At 35.9% G+C, this 25,604-nt stretch overlaps 1 protein-coding gene across 2 annotated transcripts in view; it reads right to left on the bottom strand.

Annotated features, from left to right (window-relative positions):
* Positions 1-1,899: 1,899 nt before the first annotated feature.
* The window catches only part of NLGN4X (neuroligin 4 X-linked), a 174,796-nt gene continuing 151,091 nt past the window's right edge, over positions 1,900-25,604 (bottom strand). For both annotated transcript variants that reach the window (XM_042038328.1, XM_042038336.1), the window contains 3 exons: positions 19,810-19,995; positions 17,123-17,912; positions 1,900-8,676 (listed from right to left, as the gene is read on the bottom strand). In XM_042038328.1, coding sequence (XP_041894262.1) covers positions 7,827-8,676; positions 17,123-17,912; positions 19,810-19,995 — 1,826 coding nt within the window. In that variant the 3' untranslated portion in view covers positions 1,900-7,826. The remainder of the gene's footprint in view (positions 8,677-17,122; positions 17,913-19,809; positions 19,996-25,604) is intronic.

The raw sequence follows: 25,604 nt of genomic DNA, 5'->3' as shown, positions 1-25,604 counted from the left end.
ACCTTTTTACAGCTTCTGTATTCCTAGTGCTTTTTGCCTACATTCTTGGACTTGTTTGTTAAGCTAAGAGGCTAAACATTTTAGAAGCTTCATAGCTAGGGATCAGTGTGCCCCAGACCCCAAGGTCCTCTCCAGAACATATTCTGTAAACCAAGATAGAACCATCCAGGGGAAGGTTCCTTGGGGAGGGGGGCTCACTTGAGCCTCTCATAGGGGAATCTTTGATAGATATGCTAATTAGTAAAGCCTATAATGTTATACCCAATGTTGGGGGGGGACACACAACACACACGAGAGGAGAGACACAGAGACACAGGGAAAGACTCGGTGGGGTGCATCTCGATGCATATGACCTGGGCATGTACACCTAAGGATCCTTAAAAATAAATACCAAGGTAAAATCCCTTTTCCCCTTCTAACCAAGTATGCCTCTTGATTTTAAGACCAGGAAAAGGCTTCATACTGACTTTCTGCTATATTAATGGTGCAGAATTTACAGTCTGGGGAACAGCATAGATATTTCTTAATGAACACATTATAATGGGTGAAAGAGAGACTTTCAAGCCTCATGAATCAACTCAGCAGTTGATTGTTGCCCATCTCCAGCAACTTCCTCACTGACTACTGCTCCTTGAGTGCCTCCATTGCTTTTCACCCAACCTACTGAAAACTGAGTAAGGTGCTTGCCTGGCCCTTCCCTGAGTACTGGGGGAAGTTAGCTGCACATCACTCTTCATTTCTTAATTCTTTCTGATTGTCCTTCACCAAGAAGAGAAAAAAATTGCTAATAATAAGTAAACAGTTCATATTTCTTCTTTCCTTGTCCCAGCTCTAGCTCTAATATATCAGTTGCTGGTGATTTTTGAGGGCTTGAGGGCCAGTGGTTAGTGGAAAATAGCACATTCCAGGGACATTCTCTCTCCATGGACCTCTACCAGGGAAATAAAGAAAAAATCAGATTTGGAACACAACCTCTCTGTTGGGCCTACGAACAGGATGGTTATCCAGGCAGGACCTGTGCCTGCTTATACTGTCATTCTCCCCTATTTTTTGTCTGGCGCTGTATCTTATGTCATTCCCTGAGAAATGTGCACATTTCACTTTGCTGTGTTATCTACAACGGCAGCACTGTCTTCTGGCTAAAGTAGGGCATCTTGGGATCTAATTTTATACTTCTCAATACCCAGATGAGCACTGTAGATTATGTTCTGCATATCTAAATCCATATGGTATTGCATTATGACACAACATCTCTGTTCAAAATTCCATTACAGTCTCATTTTCTGCAATGATTTAATTTGACTAGTCCCTGTAAAAATGTATCTTTTGAGATAATTTTCATTTTTCTGTTCACCCTGCACACAGAAGAAACCTATCACAGTACTTTAAGGTCATTTCATATCACATTGTATCATATTTCTTCCTGTCAAATTCATTTAGAAAAAATTTGCATTTGATTCCTATTTATTTTAAAACACTCTCCCTGCAGTTTCTTTGCTGCTGCTGGTAGGCATTCTTGAAAGCAGAAATCCCATTAAAAATACTTTTTCAATACCATCTTTGTTCCCTGAAATCCTCAAATTCCACTCTAGTTTCTGAAGCGAGATATCCATTGACTAAAGTGCACAAAGCACTCATGCAGCTCAACCTGCAAATTGTTGCCTCTACAAAATAACCACCAATGCAGGATCCTAGTCTGAATTTTACTTTGGGTCTTGTTCTCCTTTGGCATGGTGTAATGAAATTTTGATGTACGAAAATGCTAATTGTATTTATTTTCCTGTATATGTGAAACAAATCCCCACCAAGTGGAAGCCAGTATAGCATGAATTCTTGTCGTACAAGGCTGACTGTGCCACCCCTGTTAGTTTGCACTGATGGTAGAATCAGGAAACATAATAGCTTAGAAAGGTTTTTATGTTTTGCCAGAACAATGTAATTAGCTGTATCTAAACAAGAATTACAAACAACGTAGGGTTTGAGAAATCTTTCTGTGGAATAGAATGACATACTAACTTAATTTACCTTTGATTGAAGATCAATATAGTAAAGAAACAAATGCCAACAGTGAATAATAATAATAAAAGCTGCAGAGTAACAGGAGAGCTGGCTGCAGGCTGACACTTCCCACTAAGACATACACCGTGTCAAAGCAAAGTTGTTAGGCTGGCTCAAAATGCAGTCATGGAGATCGATGCCTTTCAAGGATGAGGAATACTGTCATTTAAATACCCCTCCAGTAGCACTTCTTAAACACTAAAAGCAGCAAGGAAAATGTCAGATGAAAAATGCTCTCTCACAATCATACAGTACAGAACGGAACAAGTCTGAAGCCAAACTTAAATGTTGTGACAGAAGAAAACCACACATGAAAACATATCTGTATCTCTTGGAAAATATCTGATGTAAAAAGAGATAAAAGATATGAGAGGACATGAAATGAGTGAGGGCTTTGAGTTAGGTACAGCAAAAAGCAAGATACCAGACAACAAAATCTTGAAAAAAAAGTGGCTTCTAGAAATGCAGTATTTTAAAAATAAAACGTAGGTAAAGCTCTCTTCTGTTTTCGTGCTGCATCTTTGGCTCTTGGAGAGAAATACAACTGTGCTGTGTAGTCTAAGTCAAAGCCAATATATGTCAGTTCTTTTTCCAGATTTTCCCTTTTATTTACACTTGGAGACCTAGCAGTGGGACTACTCTGAATCTCCCAGCTAACTTAGAAGCCTTGATAAAAGGCACTAGAGGAGGAATATTTTGTGCTTTCAGCACTTGAGGATTTTTATGTAGAAATGAAAACAAGAAGAGGTCATCTCTTTCGTTTCTCACTTATGTATATGGATATTCCAGAAAATACTGTCTGAAAAGATTTTGTTATTTTATGTGGAGAAGGGGTGGAAAGTGAAGTTAGGAAAATGTAGGTATTGCAAAAATTTGTAAACTTTCCTTTGATAACAATGGAACTTACCTTATTTATTAGATGTTTATTTTACATTTGAATTGTTGGGATATTACTGCATATTCTCTTTAATTACTACTGTGTCTTAGGGGAGCTGCTGTTCACTTGGCTTATGACAAAACTCCTTCTCTGGTTTGGACTTTGTGACTGGATTGTGTCTAAGTCATCCCTGAGTGATCTGGTTTTCTTTACATGGGTAAAAATTGGATGAAATAAATTGGGTACTCTGCAAAAGACTAAGAAAACATAACTTCATGAAAACATAATTTAACTTTTAGAACACACAGTGAGGACCTTAGCACCCACTGTGGAACACCAAACAAAATGGCTTGAATCAAAACTTCATCCAAAAGTGAAATATTATTTATTATGCTACAGCTCAAACAAGATGTTTAGACATTTCCAAACCCCTTCTTTATTTTTTGTTTACTTTAAGAGGTTACTATCTTACTTTTCAGGCTATTTTGACGTGTTGAGAAGCTTTTAAAATATTATGATATTAAATATATAATATCATAATTTCTGGTGGGATAATAATCCCAGTTTTTACCAGCTGCTAATGGCCTCTGGAGAGATTCAGGCTGATGAGGTTTGCGATGCCAAACAGCTGTAGATGAAAATATGAGAAACAGTTGACAATAATTAAATAATACAAATGTAAAACCACAAATCTGAGACAAGCACATAATTGTCATGGTATTATTTCATATGATTTTTATGTGATATTAAATACCATTAAATTGTAATACTCTTAGCAAAGCCAAAATAGGAACATACTAATCTGCATATTTATATTTCAGACAGTAAAGAAATAAAATAACACAGTATTAAGTTAGCATGAACAAAGTTCTGAAGATGTTCCTTTTTTTAAATGTGAAACTGATTAGCTGAAAAGAAGCTAATTTACTGAGTTCACCCAGAAATTTATGGTGAACAATTCACAGAAATGACACAATTGTAACCCCTTTTTGTGTGTATGAATTATCTCAGAGCAAGTTGTGGAATTTTGAAGTGTACCTGTAATTAAACATATTTGCTGAACAACTCTAAATCTGCAGTTTATTTGCAAAAGCATTATATACAAGTTCAATATTCAAAATTCAATATGCTTGATTAGGTCAGTAGGCGCATATTTCTATTTCAGAAGCTTGATTCTTCATATCAAAAATTTTGATATGAATAATTCAGACTTTACTTTTCACTAATATGCTCAAAATTTGTCAAATATTATTGTTAGTACCTCTATTCAGCAGAATAGTTACAGAAACAAAACAATACCCAGCTCAAATTACTAAAGTGTCTACGTACCTTTCCAGTGAAAGGAAACCTGGTTGATAAACAGAATCTAACATCATAAAAGAACAAACTATTTACTTACTCAGCCTTTGAAGGAAGAATGACATTAACATCCTTGCAATATGTGTAAATACCTTAAATACATATGAGTAACATATGTTGCTACTCTTACATATTTTTTTTTCTCACAAAACTCATTGTTTATCTAAATTTAAAATATAAAAGTAAAGTCTATTGACTCATGGAGCATGACATAAACCATTGATTTATCTGCATTATTTTGATCCCTAATTTGGAAGATATGTTTTTTAGCGTTTTTCAGCTGCTAAGCTGTACATGAATAGGGGAAACTGCTTACCCAGCTTTTTTTTCAGTGCCTCAGAAAATACTAACAAAACAATTAAACCATTGTTTCAATGGGAATTGCAGTGTATACAGGTAATACATATATGGAGCGTATTCTCTTATATCTTCATTGTCTGAGTTGCTTTTCTTTTACTGGCAGGCTTATAGAACTACAACAGCCATTAAAACTCAATGCTAACTTAAAAGTGCAACCTCTGTTACTTTAATATTTTTATACTGAGTATCAAGGCATTGTTTACATTAGATAATGAAATGGAGATGGGGCAGAAAACACACCTCTGAAAGACTTTTTACACAAAAGGATGAACACGTAGTTATTTGCACAAAGCATTAGAAAATACCGTGATATTTTATTATTAAAAATGCTGCTGAAAAGTTTATACATATGTGTCCAGCCATATATATCTTCTATCATTACTTAAGGCAAAAAAACCAAAAAATTGCAAAACAATAACAGAAGAAACCATTGAACCCTGTGTGCCTCTTAAGGACAAGAATATAAGCCTGGGAAAGTACTTTTGTTTTTCTTTTACAGTTTCAAAGTATATTTTGATATCATTATTATAGAATTCTATGAAGACCCTATAAATCTGTTCCCTCTATAAATCATACATCAGTCCAGATGTATCAAATTATTAAATCAACTTGATTGTAATTACTTTTAAAAGCTAAAATCATTCACTTACAGGAACTTTTTTTACCCAAATGTCACAAGCCTGACACAGTACTGTACATATTGCTAGCAGAAGACAATTGGAAGTACTAAACAAATACTGTAATTCACATTACAAACATACCCAACTGATTATGATGCCAAGCACCATTACCTTTATTTTTTTACTTTTTTTTTTTTTACTTTTTTTTTAAACCTTTTTCTAAGAGTTATGAACTGCTGCATCTCAGCTGAGGCATTACATAGCTGGTGGAAGTGGCCTGGTATAGAGTCAGCATTAATATATTACTTGATGGATCAGTGAAAAAAACAAAACTATTTTCCATTTTCTACTAGTGGTACTTTGGGGTTGCTGCTTCATCTCATTCCAACCTGAGCTCCCAGGTCAGATTTATAGCACATTTACTGCAGATAAAGGATTGTATCAGCCACATGTTGCATTTTTATCATGTCATTTACTTTTTATTTCTTTCCTTCAGAATTTGCTTTACTGCCTGCTACAACAAAGAGTTGTGCAGATGAATAGACCTCAGTGAATCACCTTGTCTTTGATTTTATTTGTAGGGGTGACTATTTCAAGGTATTTTATTAGAAAACAAAAAGTGTAGAAAACAAAAAGAAGTACAAGGCATCTTGTGTTAATCTTTATGGGAAATATGATATCAATGCAGTTTAGTTGTGAATTAATAATAGAAAATACATCTGGGATAATCACGTTCAAGTGCAGACCAATTTGTTCAAAGATCTTTGGTTACTATCTCTCGATGATGGAGTAACTTTCAAAGACAAAATATAAAGCAATCTTCATCTGCAAAAACTGTTTTCTAGCTTTTCACATTCAAATCAGTTGTTTGAATCAAACTCCTAGGTTACTTTGATAGCTCTGCTTGGCCCCTCTTTTTCTAGCGAGGGAAAGGCAGAAGGGAATAATCAGCTAATAATTTTGCCTTTCCTGAGAGTGATACTCTCTGGGATTTTCAATATTGTTCAAATGCAGAACAGCTGATGATTTCTCTGCTTCTGTCTCCATAATGCTCACTGACTATGGGACTGCTGTGCAATGAATCAGCAAATAAGAATTTTCTGACAGATACACTCACAAGCGCAAAACAAGATACTGGGCTGAGAAGTTCTTTACACACTCATCACTCTGAACAGTTTGAAAAACAGCCAGCCAACCAACCCTGCATTTCCCAAATTTCAAATTGTTGTTTTATTTTGTTTAGCAATATTAAGGAGGTGCTTTCTCAGCTGAGATTCCTCTGCAACTGCTGGTGAATATAGAGCTAGTTTTCCCCAAAGAAGGCTGACCAAAACACAGGCTTTCGTTGCTTTTGTCAGGGCACAAAACTCTTCCGAATGTATCACAATAACCAAGAACTACAAACTGAACTCCAAATATATATTATTGGATGTTTCTTGGTTCAGTTCAACAAGCTTAAATAGTAATTATTTTCTTTTGTATTTTTTCTCTTTGTTTTCCAATCCATTGCTGTGTTGGAATTTAACAAAGGCTAACACAAAATTAAATTATAGAAAAAATGTTTCAGAAAAGAACAACAATCTCCTATGAATACTTTAACATGCACTAGTGTAACCTGTAAGAGAAAATACGCAGGTCACACAGACAACTGTATCCTCTGCATGACACCATGGCCTCATATAAATGAAACATGTTAGAAAAAACTCATGGTTTTTGTTAACCACTAGTAATTAAGAAGAAATTCCTCCTTTGGTCTTGGAGGAAACAGAGGTCATATGACTAATGTATATACACATAGGTCACAATCGAATGCACAATCTTTCTAAAAGCTCTTTTCAAACTGAAAACATCAATAAAAGCTGCTTCTTTTTTGTTTGTTTTTAAACTCACAGCTATGTACATTTTTACAAAGTTTCTTTAAATATAGTTCAGGCTGGCAAGTCATCTCTTTGCACAGAACTATACGTGTTTTACTGCATAGTCAGTCCTCCTCTTTTTTTTTTTTATTTCTGTTTTTAATAATAAAATTCTATTTTCCCCATCTGAATTACAGCTTCATATGCTGGGTAAAAGCCCATGGTGATGTCTTTGTTTTATCAACGGCCATTCATGGTATGGCACATAAAGAATCTTTTTTATAATTTTATTTATTAAAAAAAAACCCCAAACCGAAACACCTGTACAGTCACTGGCTTTGTGTTCCAGAAGATTCTGCTTTGCTTGTTACACTTAAAACACCATTTTAAATGACTTCTTCTGGCCTTAACTTTCAATCAAAGTGGCTGAGATCTTAAAGCAGTATCGTAACAGCAATGTACACTTTTCACATTTCACAGGGTTTGTAGTTGATCTTTAACATCAGTGAGTTTCTGTGGGAAGGATCAGTAAGAAAATAATGACTGTCCTTCTCTTTTACTTATTTTTACTTTAGGTTTTGACAAGGTATTCAAGGGATGGTAGATAACTTTTTCCTCTTCTTTTTTTCTTTTTTTTTTTTTTTCTTTTTTTCTTTCTTGCAAGTGGCTTGTGAGGGTAGATGGGGAAGGGCTGAGCTATACCCTAGTGGTTGAATGTCCATGGGGCAAATTTGTACTGTTTTGTCCTCCACTGAAGGTGTTGAAAGTATGCAAAGGCTGCATTCCTGTTAATGTATTTGGAATCATGGTTATGGTGTTGGGTGTCATTAGCGGGATGTCATCTGGAGACCTTCTCAAGGTGAGCGTGTAGTCAGGTGGACAGGTGAGTCTCAGTGTGTCATGGGCCTGCAGTGATTCACACTCGTGGTCATGTTCTAGCTGCTTCATCTGCAAGGACATGATCTCTTCATTTTGTATGTGTGCTATGTCATTGGTGGTGTTCCTCTGGGGGCTGGGGCGCCTGTGAGTCTCATGACGCCGCTTGTCCTTCTTGTAATATAATGCAGCAAAAGCTAAAATGTTGAGGAACAGCAAGGAGGCCCCCACAGCAATGGTGACACTCAGCTCCGTGGAGTAATCTCGCTTGTTTTCTATCAGAACTGTTGTATCCTCTGGAGCTGTTTTATGGGTGTCTTTTGAATGTTTGGGATTGTTGGCAGGTGTCATTGCTGGGCGTTTGGTGGCTGGCCATAATTTACCAGGAGAACGTCGGGTCACATATGGAAAGGAGGTCATGTCAGGAGGGGGGACTTTAGTTGTTGTGGAAACATACTGAAATATTTCATTCAGGTTGTGAAGGTGTGGTACGAGCTCCAACCAGAACGCAACTTTTGTTGCTCGATAGTGATCACGAACTCGGGGTTTCAGGCCAATATGTAAATAAAGTTGGTCTTTAGGATTGTATTTTGACCAGGCCACTTCTTCAAAGCGGTTGGGTTTTGTGTGGATGAACTTTGTGTCCTGTGGAACAGGCTGGTTTGGATCTCTAAAAAAAAATGAAAACAGACAATATTATAGTCATTAACCTTCCCACAAAAAAACCAAGACAAAACAAAAGAAAAAAACCACCAAACTCTCTCTGTCCTATAGTTAATAGTTTACCCAATACTTACAGTAACCTAAAAGTAGAAGCTAAAAAGCCCTCCCTACCTGAAGAACAGTGGTTAATAAATAATCAAAAGAAAATTACTGTACAGTGCATCTTAGGTACTATAATATTTTTTTACATGAAAATGCAGAAAGCATAGTGTTTCAGCTCCCAAAAGGTCATCTGAAGTTCTGTGATTCAATACCATACTCCGAGGAGTAAGTCTTAGAAACACGCTGTCTTAGAGAGGTACTAATTACCTCTTCCCATAATAAATATGTAGGTTCAACTCTTCTCCAGGTTTGATACTAACTTTCTCATTTAAGGCACCACTACTTCCACTGCTGTAAGTAGTAAATATGGGCATCTAAACCCAATGGCGATATTGGAAGTCCTTGTGAACACACAAAATTACACTCGCCGTGTATATTACAAGAAAAAAAACAAAACTTCAAAACTTGAAGTAGCAGGGCTGATACATGTACGTGGGAACTATTTCTCTTTGTGTTCCTTCACTGAGCTATTAGTCCTCCTGCATCTAGATATCCACTCGGGGAGAAAACCTTTGAAACCTTTGTGTCACAAATCTTTCCATCATTTCTGCTAGCAGATGACTATTTGAAAGTTCCATGTGATCATTGCTAAGAAGTACTGTGTTTGATGGCCATAGGACAATGAGCCTTAACTGTGACCCACTATATAGAGATGAGAAATATATTAACTGAGATCAACAAGTTTTGTACTACTTAAGTAGTAGTAGTAGACATAACAGTAGTACACAAGTCAGAGATAATTTGAAAATTGGTAAGCCAAATATTTGTTTCTTCTTACAGGTTCAGAATAAAGACAAACTGTAGTGGTTTGGTCCAAAATACTCATTACTGTTCACTTCTGGAACTATGCTTTGCTAATCCATGAAACAAACCAATGCCACAAAGAGCATTTAGATATGGTTAATGTATGCACATCCATATAATTTTAGTAAAACTTAAATAAATATTTAAGGAAGTTAAAATTGCTAATACTAAGTTTAATAGTATGTTGCACATGAGTTTGAATCTTCTGTTCTAGCAATGAGTATTTTCTGGGACTTTGTGATATATAACACTGAGAGTACATTATTTATTTCCTGTGCATTACATTATTTATTTCCTGCGCAGAACTTTGCATTCTCCTTTTCATTCATTTGTATGCATTAGTTTATTTCCTGTGAAAACAATTCTAATATTTTCCTTTTCTTCCAATATACAGTTATGCGTATTCTGGGAATTCCAAACCCCATCAGAACAGATTTTAATGCACCTGTTTTCTTTTTCCATTTTCTAAAGCCCATGAACTCGATAGCCTACTTTAGCATTCCTTTTCTGTACATAAAGACCTATTTCTTAGTTTTTAAATGAGACAGGTAATTTGAGTTTAATAATCTTATGATTCCTGTATTCTTTTTTACCTGAAAGAATTTATCTTACCTCTTTTTTAAGAGAAGAATTCTTTTTCTATATAATTTTGGTATTTTGACTTACTAATGCTTGTGGTTTTAGTGTTTGGGGTTTTTGGGGTGGTTTAGTGTGCTGAATTTTTTTTAAATATTCAAATATATCTAATCCTTCCCATTTCAATAAGATATATAAAATACAAACTAGGGGTTCTGAAACTGTTATCATTCCTTCCTTCCTTCCTTCCTTCCTTCCTTCCTTCCTTCCTTCCTTCCTTCCTTCCTTCCTTCCTTCCTTCCTTCCTTCCTTCCTTCCTTCCTTCCTTCCTTCCTTCTTTCTTTCTTTCTTTTTTTCTTTCTTTCTTTCTTTTTTTCTTTCTTTCTTTCTTTCTTTCTCTTTCTTTCTTTCTTTCTCTTTCTTTCTTTCTCTTTCTTTCTTTCTTTCTTTCTCTTTCTTTCTTTCTCTCTTTCTTTTTCTTTCTTTCTCTCTTTCTTTCTCTTTCTCTTTCTTTCTTTCTTTCTCTTTCTCTCTTTCTCTCTTTCTCTCTTTCTCTCTTTCTCTCTTTCTTTCTCTCTTTCTTTTTGTCTTCCTTTCTCTCTTTCTTGTTTTCTTTCTTTCTTTCTCTCTCTCTCTTTCCTTTCTCTTTCTTTCTCTATTTCTCTTTCTTTTTCTTTCTCTTTCTTTCTTTCTCTCCCTCTCTTTCTTTCTTGCTTTCTCACTTTCTCGCTTTCTCTCTCTCTTTCTCTTTTTCTTTCAACACAGCCAAATTGTGTTAGTTTGGAAAAAAAAAGATAATTGATTGGTGATTGTTCATCCCAGTTCAAACTAGAGGAGTAATATTCCCTTCCAAGCAGTACAGAAACAGATGTATGCTGCTACTTTGAGGGATTCTAACATGCACTGAAGAAGGAAATAAAGATATTTCTTTTGTTATTAAGGAACAGACTGAAAGATCTGGAAAATCTAAATGCAAAGATACTGGCCCAATTCAATATATTTACTTTGACAGAACTTTGGGGCTCAGTATATAAATTCTAAGGCAAATTAAAAATCAACAAGGTTATCAAAATGTGAAACAATTTTCTTCTCAGAAAATACTGCAAGAGTTCTAGCACAAAATCTTGTGTCATTCCCCCTTGCTGTTCTTATTCATATCACAAAAAAACTCTGGGAATGGTCCTATAGAGAACTGATTCCTTAAGTTAGCTCTTGTAAACCAGTTGCAGTTGATACACAGTATAGGAGATGAAGAAGCTGAACACTAATTTTAGAAAGCAGCCAAAATGGACATGCACTTTTAAAATTTTTAGTGGTCCTATAAAAATTACATCAGATGACTATTTTAGCAAATAACAAATTGGCATTCTCACTGTGGTCCCTTCCAGCCTTACCATTTTCTATCGTGTCATTCCCTTCCCCTACAAACAGCCTAGAAAACAAGTAAATATCTGCCTCCCTTTCCCTCCCTTTCATCCTCTACCTCCATCTGTCATTTTTAACTGTATTTATTAGGAGCAGCCAATTATGCTGCCGCCTCCCCCAAACACAAGAGAGAAAATAACATTACCTGAGTCCGGGATTGTATTTGAATATTTGTTTACATGGCTGTATGTGGGCATGAAGTTGTCCATCGAAACAAGAAACAGGAAAAAATCAGCTAGCCCTACAGACAAGTAATTTCTTTGCTGAGGATATCAGAGCTCTGCAACTGACATCAATTCTAGGGCTGATCACTTAAAAAATGAATAAAATGGTCTGAACATTCTGAATTTGGAAGATAGATATCTATACGATTTTTTTTTGTTTACAAAAAAGGGGAATAACTAAGTCCAGTCCTAAATAAAGGATCTGATAGTGGCCTTGGAGCTTGGTTTTATAGACTAATGATCATTTGTGAAAAATATTCAGTAGACATAAACAAGAGAATTTTTACTTTCCTTGGCCATACAGCTATGTATACTGCAGGAAATTCATAAGATTACAACTTGTGAAGTTTTTTTCTTGGGTAGTTGGGCAGCTTATCCTACTATGAACCATTTTCCATTTTTATTGGTAGGAATAAAACATAGATGTACAGACAATCATTTCTCCTATCAAATCATCTGTGCAACAAAATTCTCGATCTGCTACTTGAATTTCAATTTTTCTCTTGCTTTTTAAGACTCTCACAACCCCTTTGTGTTTCTAGATGTTCTTGAGTCTCAATTGTGTAATTTCATAAAAATAGCTGCTAGGAAACCTTCCTTTAAATACCCACTACAATCATGATGATAACAGTATAATCTGAACAATATATTTCCAGTTCTGTACTTCTTACAGTATGGGCTCTCACAGGGAGAAGATTTCTTGTTTCCCAATTTGCCACTTGGTAGAGAGGTTTGATTTTTTTTCTTGATCTTACTGCTATAACAAGATTGATGATTATTATTATTTATTTTGCTCTCTCATTACTTATTTTTACCACCTTTAGAATTCAAACAGCTTCTACATCAAAAAACGTCCCCATCACGAAATGCCTGAACTTCTTTTTCCGTACGACAGAAGACCATATCTTACCTAAGGTATATTTTTGTTTATGTGCAGAATAATCCCATCTCACCTGTCACTTTTTCCTCCAACTTTGTCTGCACCAATTTTGCACAACTTAAGATGTTGCTGTATATTGTCATTCAATTCACACCTCATGAGCTAGAGGTGTAAAATCAAAGCATCAATTTTTTCTCGGGTGATATAAAGTAAATATGCCTGCAATGGATATTGACTGAAGAGCAACACACACTCCTGTTCACAAGGGAGATTAGTAACTGACCTGGAGGGCAAATGAAGGAACTGGGTGTTTCATATGTGATGATATTTTCATGGGAAGAATGATGAATTAAGAAGTTTTCTCATATCCCAAATTCCATATCAGATGGTAAAATACCATTTGTGTCTTAACTACTTCTGCCACAGCATTGACTATCACTCAGGACAATGGAACTGTTACATTAATGCACTTGAAGTGTTATAATTTTTCTGTCCTTCTCTAACTTCAATGGAGAGCAAAATGTCTTCACAGTTACATAATCTTTGTCTCCAAGACTCTGAAAGGCCTCTAGATACTTTATTTTCTTTCAGTAGTACTCTTTTCTCCATATGATGAAAAGAAAATGGAAGAGAGAGAAAAACTGGCTTTTCTTCATCCTTCTGTTGATTCTTTTCACGCTGTCACAATACGAATAACGGCACAGCCATTCCTGCTTGAAGGACTGGTACACAGGCATATTTTCCCTTACCTCCTTTCCTCAATTATCACCAGATCCCACTGCTTCCCTGCTCCCAGTCAGCTAAGGACAACAGCTGAAGACTCCTTATAAGTACTAAGGAACACAAACCATAACTACACTGTTTTGTTTGACTAACACAGATTTGCCATTGGAGAGAGTTATTTCTTCAGACAAAAAAAAAAAAATCAAAAAGAAGTGCAACAGCCTCATCAAAGAGTTCACTGAGAATTGATTTGAAACTACACTTTAATAATTGCAAGTTTAATCATGTCTTCTATTAGAGAACCCAGCTGACTATAAAACACAGACATTCTTAATAACTCAGTTAGGTTTGTGCTTCAGAATCCATGGAAGCAAAATAATTCTGGAGTATTTATCTGAAATACAAAGGAAACAAGGATATATCCTTTAGATCTTTAACTTTCCCAATATCAACACAGGCAGAGCTGGATGAATGGGAGCAAGAGTAGAGTACTGTAATTCCTCAAAAAACAGGGCAATTTTTAGATAGATAGATAACTCTAATGAGAGCAGGCTTTGAATCTACTCTGTGAAACGTCACATCCTTCTTCACAAGAACATAGATGCCACAGTATCTATGAAGGAGTGGCACACAACCCCTCACATTGTTCACTCTTCCCCTGCTGATGTGTCTGCAAAGGAGATAACGTGGCCCTAACAAACAGAACACTTGGCATATAAAATTACCATTACAGTTAGGATAGCACCACAGGATAGCAGTTAGGTGCTCCAAGTGCACCTCTTGATGAAGCTCTCACATATAATTCTGTGCATAGTGGAATTAAAAACTGTATTTTCATGTCATTTTTGTATCCCAAATGTAGTATCTCAAACTTACTCTATAACAAATTGTTTTCCTATTTCTAAGGCACGTTAGAAACATAGTTTTGAAAAGGCCAAAGGAAAGACTCTTAATAATAATAATAATATTAATAATAATTACCATAATAAAAAAAAGAGTCATAGCTAGATAGAGAATGGAGGATTAGCAAAATTCGGCTTCCAGCTTTCATTTCAAGCACAAACCATTTGCCATTAAACACTTTAAATGTCACTTCCTATTTGCTAGCTGCAGTAATCGACTTCAGAGTTAAGCACAATAAAAGCACTGTGCCCTGTGTTGTATCTTTCACCTGCTGATTTTACAAGATTGACCTGCCCTCCAAACCCAGCCTTGGCAGTAGGCCCATTAAACAATGTGTCTTTTTTAGCAACGGATGGCCTGTCATTAAAAGCCTAGCACAGTCCATCTGAAAGATGCACCACCTGAGCCATAATTATGCAGTAAGTACCTGGATGCAGCCTCTGTGCGAGAGTCATCGAAATTGGAAAAGACTCAAAGACATTAAAAATAAATAAATATATCTGCAGTTTTAATGTTCAAGGCTTACCTAAAGAGAAATGTGAAATAATAAAATCTTTCAGTTAAAAGATTTTTCATGTGTTGCCATGGGTACAAACACAAAGCAAGACAAGTTCTATCCTAATAAGGATGGGAAATGATCATTAAAAAACAGGGAGGGGAATAAACCAAAGCAGAGCAAAAACAAAGCAGTCTTGAACTGAATCAGTCATCTTGAGAGTTGAAGGACCTGAGTGTGTACAGGGATTTCAGATTGCAAGTGAGTGAGTAGAGCAGAGCACAGTTACCCCTGAGAGCCCCTGTTGCTCTAGGCTCGAGGTGCTACAACCTTTGCCTTTCTGTTTGAGGAACCAGAGGTGCAGAACAAATATAATCTTAAAATACTATTTACCTCCAAGTATTCTATTGTACTATTCAGAACAATTAATCGTTCACACAAAGAAAGAAAAGACCCCATCAAAGTAATACGTATTGTGTTGCTCTTTTCCTTTCCTTTGAAAACTGAAATTTTACAGCTAGAGGTCATTTCTAATGACACATCTTTCAGACTGCCTGTAAGGGAGTGAGTCTGTAATAGAATATATACACCATTCCTGTCTCATCAGCAATGGGAAAGTTTCAGAAATTACTAATGCCTCTCCCAAAACACCTGTTTTGCCTTTAGGTGTAGCATGACAATGGCTTTGTAACCAGCGAACTGGGTATAGCCAGCTGAAATTAGCTTTTGAGTAGCAACAGATGGAAAGTGAAATTATGAGTAATGGTGGCAGCTGGGACTGTGAGAAGCTCCTGTCAGCCTCAAAAACTGCTTAAATACAGCTTCTTAATCTACAGGGAATAGTCATAAAGTAATTGTAAACAATAGTGAGATCATGGAGATCTTGCATCTCCATAATAATTCCAATGAGGTATATTTGTAAGCATCTGAAGTCCTCTATGTATATGTGGCATTTCATCTACCAAAATAAAGACAAATTGATGGTATCATCATCTCTCAGCATGTGGTACAGCCAGCATGCATCACTGTCTGTCCATAAACCATGATTTCATCATGAAGTTTGCCTATCCCAGTACTGATGACTTCTTGTTGCCAAATACATCTAAATATTACACAGTTAATTCACTTCTGTTGCTGAACTCTGGGGTTTCTGCATTCAAAAGTACCTGTTTGTCTAATATGCAGTGCAACAGAAGCTTTTTTTTGCCTTGAAAGTTGTCCTGAAGCATTTGATTGGTTTTTACTCAATTTATGCTCGAGGTTCTTGTTAAGACTGCAAAGTCTCTCTCCCTTGAACATCATTTAGATTCATGGAAGGCTACAAGGGCTGCTAAATCCTCTGAGTGCTTCAAAATAGGCATCTGAGGTTTTTTTATATATCTGCACACCGCTCACTGCAGTGCAGTAAAGCTGCAGTTTCCAGAGCCCAATCCTACCATTAAACATTCAGTGGAAAGATTTACAGCCCTTTTGTGCCACAAGTATCTTTGTTTTAATTCAGTACTGAAGACTCAAGGTTAACAAAAAAGCCCTTGCTGCTGAATTAAAACACTGCAATACTCTTTAAAGGAATGCTATAGGAAGAGAACAGAATTTATTAATATTGCTCACAGATTAAGCTGCTTTGAGGGTTCTTTCCTTGATGTTTACAACTCTATTTCAGCAAAATATTGATGCCTTTATTTTGTTTTGTAAGCAGAATTAATTTAAATTTTTAACCTTCTCAAAGAAAAATTTATATCTAAGTCTCTTCTTCATTCCAGTCAAGTACTTATTATTGCCATTATAGCCCTCAGAGGGAAAAAAATTTCCAGTGTCTGCCTTTCTGTTCTAATTCCTCCCTGAGTCGTCATCCCTGTGAAGGTCACTGAAAAACAAGAACTTCCTTTCTTTTGTAGCAGATAAGTGCTATCTGCCTGACAGTTCCTTCTTCAAGTAGCAGACATGTTGCCTCTGATTTTTCAGTATCTTAGTGAACCACCTTTTCTCTGAGACATGTTTTTTGTCTTAGTAATTGTCCTATTTTTTGAACTAAAAATAAAGTGTGTTACTATTCTCACTGAGCTACTAAAGAAAATAGTTTGAGGGAACACACTAATTAAAAATCTATTAAATATGAATAAGCCTCATTTACCTCCTGTCTTAACAGAAATATTTCTATACTACTACTTCAAAATCAGATTTTGAGGCCACTGGAATGGGATACTGAGTATTTTAGAAGTATGCTATCAACAAAATGAATGCTGGGTGTCACACTTACCCGGTTTTGGCAAAGTTAGTCCAGTATGTCATAACCACTGCACTGAGCATGACATCATTCTTGGAAAAGTTGCAGTTGAAGAGTTCTGTGGGACCAATCATAGGAATCCCAAACACATAAGGGACTTCATCACCATGAGCTGAATCAGCCCAGCTGGGTTTCATTTCACTTTGGCAATGGTGATAAAATGCATAGAAATATGTTGGAGATCCATACTGGGCATGCAGGTCAGCTGTGGCAACAGCTGGAGCAACCCACTGGTGGTCTGTAAAAAGAGCAACCAGGGTCTTCCGTCTTGTTTCGGGGTTCTCTTTGTCTGCCCAGTCGGTGTACATGAATTTAATGGTCTCTCGCAGTGTATCCTTCCCTTCTGGATAACCATATAGATTGTCCACAAAATTGGAGACAGAGAAGTCAAAATCATTGGGAGAAACACCATCTTCATTGTCTACAATGCCATCCACAAATTTTAAACCTTCCCCTTGATTCACACCCAGCATTATATCATAGTTAAGGAATTCCCCTTGCTCCATTAGAATCTGAGGGTCGTCTGGAATCACATCTCCATCTATCACAGGCCCAAAGGCAATATGGTACGTGGCTGGAGTGATAGTCTGTTGAATGAGTTCTTTGTAATTCTTATTCCGCAGACATTCAACCAAATCAGTGGTATCCAGCATGTCGCAGCCCACTTTATCTGCCAATATCCGAGTGTACTTGGCAGGCTGATAGTTCACTGCCCAGCTGGACAGGGCTGTTCCACTCTGTATGATTGCCTTTTGGAACAAACCTGCAGGTGCAAATTGTTTAAATACAGATTCAATTAGATATTAAAAAAAAAAAAAAAATATATATATATATCAAAAAAATGAAAAGTATTTTTTTCCTAAGGAAACAAAGCTTTGATTACAGAATCCCTAAAGAATGCATACACTGAAATTTCAAATCAATTTCCATCAATCCTACTCACTGCTCCCTTTTTATGCTATGGCAAATAGGCTACTAATTAAAATCCCTCCTGTTCTTGATGCTCACACACATAAGCCATGAAGGTTTCAGGTTACTCTTTCAAGAACAAAACTCATTCTTGTACTGCAGTTTTCTTGTGTCCTTGATGGAAGTCCTCTGGCTTTACCACATTTGTAGTCCTGTGAAAATTTCTTTGAAGGACTGGCAGCTAAAAGCAATCATATCCTCTTTGACATGTAAATGACACTCATAAATGAGCCTTTCAGTAGTTTAAAGGTCAAATTAAAATTACACATTCTCATTTTCTTCACAAAATCAATGCATGATACTAGCTTGAAAAAATCTGCTCTATTAAAAGCAATTTCATATGTTTGAATCTTCTACTCTGACATTTTTTATTTACCATTTAATTTTTTAAATTATTCTTGTGTCTATCTGTTAGCACTGCCTATATGCTGAATTTTGTGTGTGTGTGTGTGTAATCGTGCCTATATCTTGAATTAAAATATATTTAAATTTTTTTGCAAGAGAGTTAGATGAGATTCAATGGCTCTTTCTGGTTGTTTTGTGTACACTAATATAAAGAGAAATGAAAACCCAGTCTGAAGAGCTTCTTTGTTTAAAGCACTGAAAGGCGAGGGAAGCTTGCTGCTGAATCTGCCCCATCCTTTTTTTTTTTCTGGTAAGATCACAAAAATGGCCTATTTTATATTTAAACTGAATAACTGGGTATCTTCTGCACATGGTTTCTACTGTCAAGTTCTTAAAATGTCAGACAGTAACAGCTACCAAAGCATGTGGGGATTTTGTTGATATACCTTTGAGATTATTACTGAATGCACACACTACAAAATTTCAATGATTTGATCAGTAAGGTTTTTCATGGTTCTGTCTGCTTGATTTTGGCATGGCTTGGCCAACAGTTATTCACTGAAATCTTATTTGTATCAAAAGACTGAATTGTCAAACATAATTCTATGTATTTCAAAATGAGGCGTGTTTACCAGTCATCCTGCTGTAACTTCTTGCTAGGGCTTAGCTTTCTGTTACAAATTTGTCTGGTTTAATGTGATAGAAATGGCATGGATTTATAAATATAATAGGTATTTTAGTGTTGTCTTCTTTTACCAAGTCTTTGTAGATTTGGTCTTATCACCAGGGATATTTATGGTTCAGGACTGGTGCTGTACATTCTTGGGGTCTGGGTTTGGGTTTTTTTTGGAGGGTGAGGTGTTGAGAGTAGAAATCCCACAGCTGACTTACCAAAATCTTAATAACTCTGCATAGGATCACACAGTACTTGTGGAGAGTTAAATAACATTTTAAGTAAGGCTTAGTTATGTTTTTACTAAGTAAGGAAAACATCTATATATATGTTGGAAGTGCATCCAAGAGTGTACAAAAATCAAAAAGGTCACTGCTCTTTTCCATTTTAATTAGGGCAAATTCTTTGATAGAAGAGCCAGTGGAATCTGCTGATAAAACTAGAAAAAGTATATTGCCCAAGGCATTTGATGCATGAGATTTATGTTGTAATAGCATTTAGTTTTCCTTATAAATATATTTATGTTGACTAACACAAATTCAGAATTCTAGCTAGTAGGTATTTTACAAATATTACAGACCTCACGTAATTCTAATTCAGCCTACCTCATTTGGCACTTTCACTACATTTTAACATTAAAAGAAAAAAAGTCCTTTGCCTAGAGGGTTGTTACCTTCTGAATAGTGGGAGAGTGTCAGCAGACTGACACAGGAAGCTCCTGCCCCAGATCCAAAAATAGTAACTCTCTTCGGGTCTCCTCCAAAAGATCCAATATTTTCTTCAATCCATCGTAAAGCTTGGATTTGGTCAAGCAATCCATAATTGCCTTTTGCAGCTTGGTCCCCAGTACTTAAAAAACCTATAAGGCAAAACTCCATAATTTTAGTTCACCAGATACAGAGTTAGCTACAGGGTATCTACATATTTACAACACGTCTTCCCATCTTTTCATCTTCTGTGCTTTTTTTGTTTGTTTGTTTGTTTTTAAAGGTCACGGTCCTAGTTAAATATCTCCAGCACAAGCAGAGAAACTCATTCTGTGTGCTGTTTAGCTTTAGTTTGTTTTTCCCTAATTCAGAGGTCCCATTTATGAAGAAACACTATTTCCTTTCTGAAATATTTCTGTAACAGTGCAACAATACAGAAAGAAGATTTTAAACATTTTATAACTGATGTGAGTAGAGTATAAAGCCTTAGGAAATAATTTTTGAGCAAAGACGTGAGATAGCCAGTCTATGAATGAGAACAATACCCCCTAGCATATTAATTTAAATACTTCTTACCAAAATTGTCCTGAACTACGTAGCTCTTTAAATTACTGTACTCGTGATATGGATAGACATACTTGGAACAGAAGAAAGAGGGCTGAAGTAAAGGGAACACAAAAAAGCCTAGGAAAAAAAATTACACTTCAATTTCACAGAGGATATTTATTAGGAAGAAAGCAGGTAAATCCATGGCAATATAGCCTTTGGTAGGGAGATTTTATCTGGACAAATCACGTTTTGTCTTTCTCCTTGGAAATTGCAGGGAAATTGCACTGCTGTTTTTTGTTCCTGTGCTGTGGTTATCAGATTCTAGAAACAAAGCATGCCATGTTTGCTGCTTGTCTTACAACTGAGAACAAAATGACCATAAGATTAGGACTGAGATTAATTTTGGTTTTTTGTAACCAAGGTGAAACATTGCAGTTATCCCTGCTGCCTATCATTCACAGTTAAGACCTTCTGCTATGTTCAAATTGCCACATTGAGATGTACTCACAGTCCTCTCTTTAACTCCCATAGACCTTTTCCTGTTAGACAAGTGCAAAGTCAGAAGTCTATTAGAAAGACCTTACAGCATATGGAAGTTTTCAGATGGACATTACTGATTTAGGCACCAGTGACAGCTGTCAAAGACAAAACAAAGACATCTCTTGGCAGGTTTTTTCCAGCTAATTATCAGTTCAGACAAATTTTCTAGAAGAGGGATACAGGACTCAGGGGATCTGTGGTCTTGTGCAGTTTGAAATGAGTCTGTTATCATAAACCACCTGAACTTACTGTAACAAAGACTTCCATGATCCTGACTGGTAAGGGTGTCTTAGGTCCCTAGGGAATAAAAAGACCTTGTGGTACATTTCCTGTGCTTTGGCAAAGGGGAACAGATCTCTTTGCACTGGCAGTAATAATTTTTTTGTTGATAGGAAGAATGAAAATACACAGGGAGGAAGGTATTCACAATATGGAGGAAGCAGAATACAAATCATATGCATATTTCTAAATAGCATTTGATTCAGCTTTTTCATTGAAAAAGTCTCTAATAATGGCACGCAGAGTTACAAGAATGGCAGCAACATTTTTTTTTCTCTTCTATACCAATGGAGAAAAAATAACCTATTAATCCATAGTTGTCTCAATTTATTTTTTTAACAGATGTGTTTTTCTCTTTTTCACATGCCTTTTTTATTGTTTAAGCTTGTCAAAGAAAGTGTAACCCATTTGCTGGCTTTGTTGCTGCAGCTCACTGCAATATTCTATAATTAAGGCTTTATTCAATCAGAACTATGACATCCATTGGATAAAGAGAGTGTTGTAACCTTTAAAGAAGGGTGGTAATTAATATTCAGAGCCTAACCATGTTTTAGTTCTACTAGCAGCATCAAGCTAAAGCTAATTGAACTTCATAATTTTGAATTCTTACCAAATATACTAAAAGGTGAACTGGATAAAACTGCAGTCAACGGATATCTAATGTTCAACAGATGAAGATTTTTTTTCTGTTTTTTCCACAGTTCTCTGCTGATTCTCATTAATTGCAAGAACAAATTTTCTTAATTTAAAAACTAATCACCATGGCAAAGAGTCAGCCCCACATGACACAAACTGAATTCATAAATCTGTCTTGAAAAGGATATATTTTCTTTCATGCTCTGAGTACCAGATCAAAATATTTCTTCAAAGCTATTTGAAGAAATTCAGGCAAATAGTAACTATTTGTCCAGAAATACACAACACTAAGAGTTTTTTGGTTTTTTTCTATATTACTTCAGTGAAGAGAAAAAATGCTTCTTTAAACCGAAGTTCCTGAAGTAACTGTTTTAATGTTTCTCTGACTCTATGAACAAAAAAAATTCAAGAAAAATGCTTTAGTTTTAAACTACTAGATAGCAACAGTTGAGGAGAAAAAGATTACAAATGGAAATTGCTGGGAATTTTCCTTTTCCGCAACTTTTAAGAATGTACGTAATCAAAAGCTATATGCTGTCACTTGCACTGTTTTGATAATGCAGTGAAGACACAAAGCTACACACAAGGCTCCTTTAGATCCCACTTAGACAAAAAGAAATCCCTAGTTCTATCTTTATAGCTGGTTTTCCGATATGCTACAGAAATCTTACCGAGATACTAAACAAATCCCAACATACTAATGGTGGTATTTCCCCTTTACTACTAAAAAGTCATGCAGAGACCCACAGGGACAAGTAGAAGGGAAATATACCTATAAAATCCACACAGTTTACTTTTGTCCAGCTCCAGCCTTGTCCAGTGGTTGGAGGCCATCCCTACACTAGCACAGTTGGCAGAACTTCAAGAGTCAGTCTAAAGAGAACAGGTGGACCTCCTGTCCACTGTACACGTTTCATGTACTTTATTTCACCATGACCACACTACTGTCTGGTCCATGGGCTGAACAAATGACTTCTCATGGACATATTGCATAAGGGGAAGGACATCTTCCCGCTGAGGCTCACCAGGAAGGGTCCAGGCTGTAAGGAACTCTCTGCAATGTGAAACAATGTGCAAGGAGTGATGACAGTACTGAGGTTTTCTGTGGGAATACACTCTTGATCTGAATTAAAACACTAATGTGGACATGGTCAGGATCAAAATTATATTTTCCCAACAACAGAATTTCAATTTAACATACACAGATTTAGGAAAAAATAAAGACAATGGAGAAAAACCCCTAAACACCATTTTGTTAAAGATAGTAAATAATGATCTGAGAACTACAGCTTCACCCTTAGAGAAAAATAAAATCACCAAAATAACTGCAATCTTGCAGTAATTTTCATTTTTTTAAAATATTTCTATGACCTGCTTTCACTTTCTTTTTAAATTACTAAAAAAAAAAAAAATTCACAGCAACTTTCCTTTGACATTTTGCACACAGTAATACCCAATATTACATCACTGCAGGAAAAGTCCATTCTTTATCTTCATCTCTTGGCCCCTGGGCCTAATGCATATTAAATCAATTTGATGGCTGGCTGAAAGCATAAATTTCAACTGTGAATGTTTCTCCACTGCTTTGTGCCTTTTACTCTCTCCCTCCCTTACGACCCCCATGTAGGGGGACTGTTTCCCAATGGAAACAGATGAGGTTGACTTGATGTGTGAAAGCTGGTATTATCTTACTGGCTCAAAATAGTATCAAAACTTACATTTTGGTACTGGTAAACTGCACTGACTTTCAGATTTATATAAAATCAGAAAGTCAATCAATTATTTTGATTTAAGAAGGGAAAATATAAATAATAAATATAAATAATGAAGAACTTGATTCTATCATGCATTTTACTAGCAACTACAATCAATTTTAAAAGTGCATCTTGAAATAAGGTATAATTTTCTTTGTAAATTAAGTACTTTTGCTTCATCTTCTGCCCTTCACAGGATTTCTTAAAAACAAAATGTTTAATTTCTGAGATATAGCTGTCACATAAAAAATAATGCCAAACATAGTAAGACACAATAAATAGCCAAGATATCACAATGAGAAATTAAACACCAGGAAATCTGTAGAAAATCAACAAACTAGTGCATTTTGATCTATCTAACTTTTCCTTTTTAAGCCCCTGCTCTATTTTCTGAGTTCACATTTCTTTTTTCTTTACGCCTTTTCATGACTGTTGTCCAAGCCTGAATAGCCTGCTGCAGTTTGTTTGTCAGGCAAACCACAAAGATTGATTTGTCCAGCAACTGATCAGTACCATGACATAAGCAATATGAATAAGATACTGGAGACTTTTCTTCAGAGTACAATCATGTCTGTTTTGTTTATATTTGTGAAATACCAGAGTAGGGGCTTTTCAAAGCAAAGAGCAACTGTCAAGCATACAGCAGAGCCTTCATATTTTCTAATAGATTTTGTCTGTACCTATCACATTTACCACTGTAAAAGTGGACCTATTCAAAAGTGAAATTCACTAGGGATTACTGAGAACATAAAGACTACAGGAAGACCCTGAAATATAAATAGTTGGAGAATAGAGAAGCATTAGAGGGAATTATCATATAAGTTTGTCCTACACTTGCCCTTCCCTAACCATTCCCAAACATCCCCAACAGTGTTCAGAGACAGGATGTTTGGCTGGATGATATCTTGGTTGGAATCAATATAACTATATATTCCTTTTTTTTTGTTTTAACTCTATGTCTATTAACAGTACCATGTAAACTTCACTGCAAAGCCAGTGGGATGCAAGATAGAGTGATGGTGCCCTTGGCACAGGTTTAGAAGAAAAAAATTCCTGCAGCATGACTGGCCTATGCAAAGCTGAGTAAGCATCACTGCTGCACCTGAAACATCTACCTAGAGACTAAAACAAATGAGAGGACTGTCGACTGGCTAAGTATGGGTCTGTACAGAAGTAATGTTACATAGATACTTCTTCATCCTGAAAACAGAACAATGCCTTTCCTACAGCTGCAAATTGTTTGAAATTTGCAGGTGCTCCTGCCAGAACAAATGTTTTAATATTCAGAAACTTAAATAGTAGGATAGCTTGTGATTCTGAAATAGTGGTCACAAAACGGAATTTCTGCATGCTATGGCTGTTTACCCTATCCAGCTGCAAATAACACTCATTTAAATTTTAACTCAAGTAAGAGAAACAAGAAATAAGAAAAAAGACAACTTACCCTAAAGTTTTCATATGAGTTCATAGATTATGTTAAAATATAAAGGACAGTGATGCTTTTAATTCAATTCTCTAACTCAGGCTTAAGAAAACAGTCTCTTCTGAGTCTGCCTTGATGGATTCTTTCAAATTACTTCTATTGGGAAGACAAAACCTGAATCTGCTTGTTTAGAAAGAACATCTAATTATTGCATGCAGTACAAAAGAATAGATCAGAGATGGTGAAGTGAGAATATTATTATTTGTTTCTATATTGATTCAGTACCGAAACCTAAAGTCTATTTTTTACAATTCCAGGAAAATATCTTATCTTAAATATATAAAAGTCTTTTGAAAATGATGCCTTGAGAGGCCACCTAAAAACAGAGACTAGACAAGGATAAGGGAATAAAAGTAGTTATTTATTTGAAAGGCCTTCAAAGGTCCCTGGGGAACCAGAGGCTAGTGCCAAGATGGACCCCAAGATGGACAACAGGTCACGAGTTCTTCACACTTCTATAGGTTTGGTTCATTCGTGTATCAGGGTTAATTCTCCAATTAAAGCTTCAGCTAATGATGTA

Source organism: Corvus kubaryi, unplaced genomic scaffold, assembly GCF_017639235.1.
Source record: "Corvus kubaryi isolate FWS band 111438036 unplaced genomic scaffold, C.kubaryi_AGA036_p1.0 133, whole genome shotgun sequence".
Classification (NCBI taxonomy): Eukaryota; Metazoa; Chordata; class Aves; order Passeriformes; family Corvidae; genus Corvus; species Corvus kubaryi.
The sequence above is the reverse complement of the archived record's forward strand: the minus strand, read 5'-3'. Positions and strand labels throughout refer to the sequence as shown.